Here is an 8,642-nt window from a genome sequence, read left to right as displayed (position 1 = left end):
AATTATTTTTACAATTCTCGCAGTTCTATTGAGAGTTCTGGGTAGCCCCTCAAGAGTTCTAAAGGAAATCCTAATGGCAAAATTAAATATTTCCAATACTTTTAGTGTTATCGCTGATTTCGAGTTTTCATTTTGTGAAGTTAGCATCCCCAAGTTTCAAATTTAACTTTTTTGGGTTAATTCGCCAGAACTATGTTTAAAATTTATAAGGAACTCTAGAACTCTTCGGGGTGCATTCAGAACTGTAAAAAAAAAATTATTTTTTGAGACATGAGGTGCCAACTTCACAGAGGTAGCTCCGACGCCGACGGATGATAATCGAGAAAGAAAAATACGAGCGCGGGAGGAACTTGGCAAACTTGGTTCAAATCGGACGAGCGGTATCTCGCAAAGTCAAACGGAATCTACGTAGCGAGACGAAATCCAAGTTGGATCCGACCTCGCGCAGCTCCCGACGATTTTATACGCGAGAATACGCCAACGGGAGGAGAATATACTCCGAGAGAGGGCTTCGTTTAAAAAGTTCCGCGAATAAACGACGAGATGAAAACAAACACCGAGGGACGGACGCGGGCGCGATGAGACCCTCGCGCTTCGCCGAGCGGACGCGCGAAAATAATTCGCTATTCGAGAGGTAGAAAAATCACCGCGGATCGTAATTGCGACGCAGTTGCTTACTCGACGCGTTACTCCCGCGATATCGCTGTAATTCGTTTCCGAGTTCTATCTCTCTCTCTCTCTCTCTCTCTCTCTCTCTCTCGGATTCGCAGCTCTGGGAGTCCCGTTATTCTTTAACAACAATAAGTACGGAACACGAACGGAATGCGGGAGTGGATCGGCAGGCGCGTAAAAGTTTTCTTTGTCGATTGTATCCCGTCGTCGGCTCGCGTTTGGTAAACTCCCGATTGATCTCGTTCCGCCGAGAGATTAAGGGCCCAGTTTCGCAAACATCGGTTAACTGTTAACTTAAATTAACAAACTTAAATATTTACTCCCAAGTCTGAGAGCAAATTCGGACAATCGAGTGTTAACGCTCGAAAATCGAGTGTTTTTTCCGTAAGAGTTTAGTCGACTCCCCTATCTCCTTCCGTCTTATCATCCAAGAAGAGAACGGAGAATCAATTAACCCTCGGTTAGCAGTTAACCGACGTTTGTGAAACTCGCGCCCTAGGGCCAGTTTGCGAAACCGAAAGGTTAATAGACTCTCTTCGAGACCGAGGACGATAAGACAGAAAAGAATAAGGGGATCGGCCGAACTCTGGCTAACAGCTGACCGATGTTTGCGAAACTGGCCCTTAATAGATGTCGAGACTTAGCGCAAGGCAGCGCTAAGCCGAAGAAGATACTTCTCGGCGTCTCGCATCGTCGACTCTCAGCGGCGTTTGCACTTCGCGCAATTAAATTCAATTAAAATTGAGATTTCCAGCGTGCTCGTGTCCCACCCGATATGCGCGCTCGTTCGAGTGACCCGCGCCGAAGGTCACAAATACGGTTAATAGCGCACGGTTAAAAAAAACTCGTGTGTGTGTGTTGAAGGGGAAAAACTGTCTCGCGTTTGTTTTGATTATTGCTTCAATGTAACGTACGACAGATACGTTGTTTTTGCAACATCTTTATGCGTTACGTTTATGTTAACGTGATAACTTGGCACTTTATAACGTATGTCGTTTTGAGTTTTTCTGACACGGCTATTTCACAAAATCAACCCAGACATGTAATATCGACGTTTCTTCAAAATTGTTTCCGACTATTTTCGAAAGTATTCGTACAGTTTGCTTATCCTGTCTGTTTTTTTTATGACATCACACTTACGGTTAAAGGAACGCAAACGTAAATGTGGAGTATAAGTGTTAACTAATTGATTATTTGTCAAAAAACAACACGCGCGACGAATGGTATTTCAACTTAAAGCTTCGAGTGGACTTTTTGGGACGTGTGAAAAATGTTAACATTAACATTTGATTTTTTACCGTGTACATTTATCGCACGACAATTTCTCAAGCGTGCCCTGAGTCTCCAGAACGAATCTATTCGTCAGTCGACACGCTTGAAAAAATTGTCGCGCGACAATATCAGATTAAAGAGAAAAGTTCAAGATACCGAATGATTGCCTCTCGTAAGATATTGTACAATTAATCTCGCGGCATTTTTTCAAGATAAATTGTCGGTATAATTTTCCGAGATAACCGAGTGCGGTTTGCATGACTTGTGAAAATTGCCGACTCTGAAAAAGTCACAAATAAAGAAGAAAAAGATACCGAGTGTTTTCTCCAAGATATTCCTCTTGAATCGATCCTAACTCGAGGACTTTTGCAAGCGAAATTCTCGTAAAATAACAGCGCGAGATCGCGACTTTTAAACTATCGTCTATTCGAAAAAGTTACAGATAAAGTGAAAAGCCGAGGCGATTGTCTTTCAGAAAACACGTCGACTCGATCCGCGTAAAGAATCTTTCGGCGAGCTGGAGAGGAAACGTTCGTGCCGAAATAACAAAGCGAGACTACGACTTTGAAAACTTTTGCCGGCTAGAGATTTTCGCGAATAAACAGCGGCGTCGTCTCTCGCTTGTTTCCCAATGCTCGTTAGCCGCCTCAGCTCGCGGCTAATTTCAGAGATATCTAATAGCGAAATACGAAAGATTATGGCGGAGGGACGGCGTTTCCTCTCGCCGAGGCAAACCGGATTCCGACGGCGATCACACGCGTCACAGGCCCGGCCGACAGCGCCGAAACCGCCTCAAACAAATCCGAAATGCGCGAGCGTATCCGCGAGCAAACAAACCGGGCGCGTCCCGTACGATTTGAGGCATCGGCCGTCACGAGTCGTTGCACTTTTCCATGGCCAACAGGTGGTAGCGGCTCCGCTCCGGGAGCGAGAAAACGCCGCCGAAAGGGACTCCGAAAGATACGGCGCGCTGGCGCCGCGACAAGAGAACAAATGCACGCACGTACCTTGAAGATCCGATGAATCACGACGCTCCTGGTCCGACGAGGCTGAGGTCCTTCGGCTCCTTGCGTCCCTGTCCCTCGCACGGCCGCCACTCCGTTGGTCCGGGAAGAAGGACTACCCTCGGTGCGATCCTCCTGAACTCGGGCACAGAATGTTTCACACGATACCCCGATACGCGGCACCAGAGACCGTTGGCGACGGACACACGCGAACCTGTCGCGCCGCGACGCGCGACTGTTACGAGCGTTTCGTATTCGCGTGAGACGGGGACGGGAGGTGCGAAATCGCGCAACGCGACGGCGCGACGCAACGAGAGCAAACGGTTGCGGGCTACGCGACGCGCAGATGAAACATGGAGTGGGACGGGAGCCGCGGTGCGAACGTTCGGCGACTGTAACACGAATGGCGGCGGAGACGGCCGAGCGCCGGCGGCGGCGGCAGCGGCGGCGGCGGCGCACGAGCGGCGACGAAGTCGGCCGAGCGCGACTGCGGCGGCGACGGCGGTTCGCGGCTCTGCGCATGAGCGGTGGTGGGGGTAGCCGCCGCGCTGCCGAACGGTCAGACGGCGGGCGAACGTGTTGGGACATTTTCGGGCGCATCACGCTCTTCGCTCTGCGCTCTGAGTCGCTATACTAGAGTAGGACTGGCGATTTCCTTGGAAGGCTTCGACACTCGAACTTTCGAAGCTTCAATATCAAACATGCCTTTTTTAAATAGGGACTAACACGCAGCGCGCGCTAACGAAAATGAAACAACAAATTGAAATAGATATATATATATATGTGTATATAATATTTTTGAGTTGTACACATTACTTACAAATGATTAGAGATTAACTATAAAATCTTCATATTCTGATCCTTCAACGATGATTATATTTCTATAACAGAAAACAATCTCCATGATTATGTTGTAGAGTTCTAAAATCGGAAATCGTTTAGACGAATTCAATCCTGAATGTTTCATGAAAAAAACATTTTAAATGTAAATTTATAAAACGATACAATTTCAATACAATTATCTTGTGGATAATTTTTACAATATCTGTGAGTCAAGGCATACGGTAACCTACGTACGAATATATTAGACCAAGCCCTGATAAGAGAATTTACATAATATATATTAAGATTTGATATGATTTTCAGTATTATTGCAGCGTAACCAACAATTTTTGTAATATGTATTGTAAATGTAATTGAATTACCTTTATGTAAATTTCGTTGCGTGATACAATAAAAAAATATTGTATATCATTTTATCTAACGCTAAAGGTAGGATATCTTAAAACGAACAATACTACAGATTTAGTTATTCGTTGCACATAGTTGATGATAAAAATGCCCCGCGCACATTGACCCTACACAAAATTAATATGCAGAACCATAATTGTACCCAAAGAGAGATAAGAGAATCTTTACAATTTAAATAATACTTGATTTACCCAATCAGAAATATTCCTCTTTGAGAATATTTCTTGACAAGACTATCGACACTTTTGTTTGTCACCACGCTGTTCCCTTTACATATAACATTACATTTTTGGTCCGTTTTATATTGCTGTACAATACTTCGATATCCGATCGCGTCTTCTAACTGCATAGCCAATTTGAGAAGCTAATCGTCGCTACGTAAAAGAATAAAACGCCATATTTCTTACTGTAAAAGCGGTAGACGCTGTCTTTTTGTAAGTACTGCGTCGATACCGCGCATCCTTTGTTCAAGTTTGTTGCGTTTTTCTCGCACAGTACTATTCTAATTTGCTATCCTAGTACTTAAAATAGGAAGAAATCCTCCCTTTTTATCTGTATAACATAGCAAAAGTCCACACACATTACTTAATCTATTTAATATCTACATAAACTATCTAGTTCGTATAATACAAATTCGTCCTCTACGTCAACTCGTCCGTGCATAGTTTCCTCTCCTCCTCTACTCGTTGCCGAGTGCGATTAAAAGCCTCCGTTTTCACGAAATCCACGGTTTTGTACACTGTCGTATTCGGCAGGGTCTGCGCGGACGGTAACGTCGAGGAAGTAAAGTCTGTCGCTTCCAAGTCGAGATCCAGATATTGCAGCACCACCAGGCGATTCGACGCCGGAATGAACGAGTTCTGATCTTGATAATAGTATATCTAGAAATCGAATTACGCATATGAAATCACATATCGTGCCACGTCACCCTGTAACGGCTAAGATTACGCGCGATTCTTAGAATCGTTCTACAAACCTCCTCTTTATCCTCGAACGCGTTATTGTCTTCGTCCGACGTCGATTGATGACGTGTCGAGTGCGACGGAGGCGTCGGACTGGGCGCCGCCCGCATTCTTCCTCTTCCAGGGGGAGACGCTAATTGTAGATGAGGTGCTGCTAGAAAAATTACGCGTCAAATATACTTCCTTTAATGCCGTACATACAAAGAGAGGGGTGGGAAGAAAGGAAATCTTACCCTCCACCGGCGACTTATTCAATGGCTTCAGCTTCCTGTTGATGCTCGGTGGCTCGGCCGGAGAGTGTTCGGCGGAGCTCACGTCGTATAGCGCGATTGTCGGACCCGGTGACGGTTCGTTGCTTACGATAGACATCGAGTCGCTGGTCTTCCTCCCTGGTTTTAGCTCTCTGTACACCATCGGCGGAGGCGGCGCCATGGTGGTCGGTACACCGCTCGAGCCGTCTCGCACGAGGGGACTCGGTAGATTCGAATACGGCACCGTGGCCGCGTTCTCGGAACGCGGACTCGACGGCTCGTCCACGTGGAAGTCGTAGCGGAACACGTTCTGCGTCTCGTCGTTGATTGTGCTCGGCGCGGCGTTCGAGTAGAAATGTTTGGACGACTGATCGACCGCCGCCGTATTATTCTCGACAGTCGTTTGCGCTGCTTGCGGTTGATGAGATCTCGGAAAGTCGTACGACTCGTCCGTTACGGCGCCCGTTATTATCATCACGGCAGCAGCGGGCGTCGTCGGCGCCGGCGTTGCCGGTGTACTCGGTTTCGAACTCTCGGTGGCACCGTCCAGATTCAGGTAGTTGTGACCGGGATTTTCAGGCAACATATGAGGCGGCTTCGGTGGTCTGGGCGGTGCTGGTAACTTCTCCACGGCCGGTGGCACCGCGGAATCGATCCGGAGCTTGCCGAAGCGTTTTCTCACGCTCCACGGGCCGATCTCGTGGTCGCCCGGGCCGTGAGGTTGTCGCGAATCACCTGCCAACGATTTCATCTCGTTAGCGACGATAAGAGAAACGAATATTGAATCACGCGCATTGTCAAACACCCACCCGTTGAGGGAAGCGTGTCCCAATTCGTGCTCGTCATAGACGCCGTCCATTCGTCGTCGGTGAAGACGCTCTCCGCGTCTGTCGTCGTGGGCGACCGCGGCGGTGAAGGCGCCAATCTCCTCGGGGCGTCGTAATGCTCGGGTCCCTGTCCGAGGGCTGAACTCAGGGAGCTGGTGTCGTTGAGCCGACGGCCGGAAATGCACTCGCTAATAGGAATGTAGGGACCGGAGATCGTGCTAGTAGGCGAAATCGGCGGGGATTCTTGAGACTCGTATTGAAACACTGGAAGAAAAATTTATGTGTGCTGCTGTCAAAGTTCGCCTTCAACGATCTACAATTCCTGTCTAGATTTCTGGATAGAACCCTACTTATAATTTTATCCGCACTGCAACACGCGCATGTACTTAAATATATGTTTCGTATTCCAATTCGTTGAGCGGTTGCATTGCCAACAAATCCTGGCCGCTGACATGAATTATAGATCGTCTAAAGAATATTTATAGCAACAGATTGATACGAGATGGAAGCTGAAATTCCATTACTTTGTTGGTCTTCATCCTGAGTGTACGCCTTTAAACCGCAAACTTGGCACACGGCATCCACCCATTTGTTCATATCCGCTTCGTTCTCGGCAACCAAATAATAGATCCTCTTTGGCGTCTTCACATTGAACATGTACTGATACTTTTGTTTGCGATTTTCGAATCGAAGACCCGCGTCCACCTGTGACAGATAGTATCGCTAAGTATCCGTAGCCCGTGGGAACAGGCTTTACAAAGATAATTGTGACAAGCACCTGCTCGCACTGATCCAAATCGATACAACCCTTGAGCTTGCGGCAGCGTCTGTCCGTGTAATACTCGAGAAAGTATTGACCAGGCAGTTCACCGCTGTGACGAAGGGCAAACCACCGTTTCCTCCATCTCTGTAAGAAAAAGATATTAAAGATAAGACTATTTACCCTCGGTTCAAACTTGGCATTAATCGTGGCACGGCCTATCGATAAAATCCCGATGAACGTGCTACGCCGCTTATCGCGAGAGCGGTATTGTCCCTCGGAGGCGCGGGTCGCAGAGGTGACCGAGAGCAGCAGGAAGAAGAAAAATGTCGCGTACGACTGCTCGAAAATTAGGTTAGGTCGCGGTATCCCCCTCGCGCGAGCAGCCAGCTGCGACTCTCGTCTTGCCAGACTGGCGCTCGAATATTCCACGGGAGACGAAGCGAGCGTTCCGTAGCCCGCGGCCGATTCCCCTCGCGGACAAAACGCAAGGTGGATCTGGCGAGCCACGGACGTAAACAATGGCCAGGCCGTCCCGTCTGGCAGCCCCGTGGACGACGAGATCCGCGGTACGCGACGCGCCAATTCGTCCCGCGCTCGATACCGACCGCTCTCCAGAGCTTCGTGGGCGGCGACTTGATGAGCCAGCCTTCGTGGACGATCTCCTGGGACGTCTTGAGCACCTCCATCTCTCGCTACGCCCGGGAGAGATGGCGATCAGGGTGGCGTGATCGCCCGCCTCGTCAAGCGATCTGCGAGCTCAGCGGCGCGGGGGCATCCTGGAGGACGCGCGCGAGGAACCACCGACGACGGGGATGACGACGACGACGCGCCCGCCGTCCATTCGTCTATTTTAGGCCCCGACGGCGCAACACGGCGAAACCGCGGACGAACGACGACACGATCCCTCACGTACGCAACGACTGGCTACTCCCTCCCCCACCTCTTTCTCTCACCCTCTCTCTCTCTTTCTCGCGCGCACGAGCGAGGGCACCGATACGCGGAGTGAATGGCGCGAGGAGACGAACCGACACGGAGCAGCCCGCAACGGGACACTGCGGCGCGCACAAAGGCGCGCGTCAACGGCGACGGGACGGTCCCCGTACTCTCCGTCGCGCTTTGTCCCGTCCACCGCGTGCCACCACCACCGCCCGTCGTGTCGCGGCCACGCGTGTGCCGAGGCTCGCGCGAGTGACACGACATGACACACGCTCCGCGCGGGGACCGTCCGCGATGACAGTGCGGTGACGTACGTGCTTCCGCGGCCGCCCGAGTCCGCGATTAGGCGTTGCCGCCGCGTCGCTCCGATATCCCGCGATATCTCGCCCTCCGGTCGCAGAGAAAGGCTGATGGCAGACAACTATCCGTAAACGCTTAAGACTGCTTAGTCGTAGACGTAGGGCAAGGCAGAGAGAAACGTAAGTCGTGAAAGACTACTGTATACGACTTACGTTTCTCTTTGCCTTGCCCTACGTCTACGACTGAGACAGTCTTAAGGCCCGGTCTACAATGAGTTGTTAGTCGTTAGTCAGAAGTCGGAACTATACATATGTCGGTCCTTTTTCTTCCATCCAGAAAGGAAAAGGATCAACATATAGTTGCGACTTCTGACTAACGACTAACGAATGTTCGCGAATTGTACA

At 49.4% G+C, this 8,642-nt stretch overlaps 2 protein-coding genes across 3 annotated transcripts in view; both read right to left on the bottom strand.

The window, feature by feature from the left end:
* Window positions 1–3,355, bottom strand: part of LOC105568749 (heat shock protein DDB_G0288861-like) — a 75,898-nt gene extending 72,543 nt beyond the window's left edge. Inside the window, exon 1 of the mRNA XM_012024648.1 lies at window positions 2,952–3,355. The gene's annotated coding sequence lies outside the window, so the exon portion shown is untranslated. The remainder of the gene's footprint in view (window positions 1–2,951) is intronic.
* Window positions 3,356–3,708: 353 nt separating this feature from the next.
* On the bottom strand, window positions 3,709–8,381 carry LOC105568748 (protein daughter of sevenless). 2 transcript variants are annotated; one of them, XM_012024641.1, is made up of 7 exons: window positions 7,608–8,381; window positions 7,018–7,146; window positions 6,764–6,944; window positions 6,222–6,503; window positions 5,395–6,147; window positions 5,176–5,315; window positions 3,709–5,080 (listed from the first exon to the last, which is right to left on the bottom strand). In XM_012024641.1, the coding sequence occupies exons 1-7, from the start codon at window positions 7,686–7,688 to the stop codon at window positions 4,841–4,843; spliced, it is 1,806 nt and encodes a 601-aa protein (XP_011880031.1). In that variant the 5' UTR covers window positions 7,689–8,381; the 3' UTR covers window positions 3,709–4,840. The 2 variants fall into 2 exon arrangements, with proteins under 2 accessions (XP_011880031.1, XP_011880032.1); XM_012024642.1 differs by having other exon boundaries at window positions 5,176–5,312; window positions 7,608–8,380.
* Between the last annotated feature and the right edge of the window lie 261 nt (window positions 8,382–8,642).

Source organism: Vollenhovia emeryi, unplaced genomic scaffold (assembly GCF_000949405.1).
Source record: "Vollenhovia emeryi isolate VEMERY1.0 unplaced genomic scaffold, V.emery_V1.0 DF939127.1, whole genome shotgun sequence".
In the NCBI taxonomy this organism is placed as follows: domain Eukaryota; kingdom Metazoa; phylum Arthropoda; class Insecta; order Hymenoptera; family Formicidae; genus Vollenhovia; species Vollenhovia emeryi.
Note: the sequence above shows the minus strand (reverse complement) of the source record. Positions and strands in the feature narration are given on the sequence as shown.

Bases quoted from the DNA above. Each gene is read 5' to 3' on its own strand.
- LOC105568748 (XM_012024641.1), bottom strand. From the start codon at position 7,688: ATGGAGGTGCTCAAGACGTCCCAGGAGATCGTCCACGAAGGCTGGCTC. The intron at 6,945-7,017 runs GTGCTTGTCACA...TATCTGTCACAG, and splicing joins ATTTGGATCAGTGCGAGCAG to GTGGACGCGGGTCTTCGATT. The intron at 5,316-5,394 runs GTAAGATTTCCT...TAATTTTTCTAG, and splicing joins GAATAAGTCGCCGGTGGAGG to CAGCACCTCATCTACAATTA.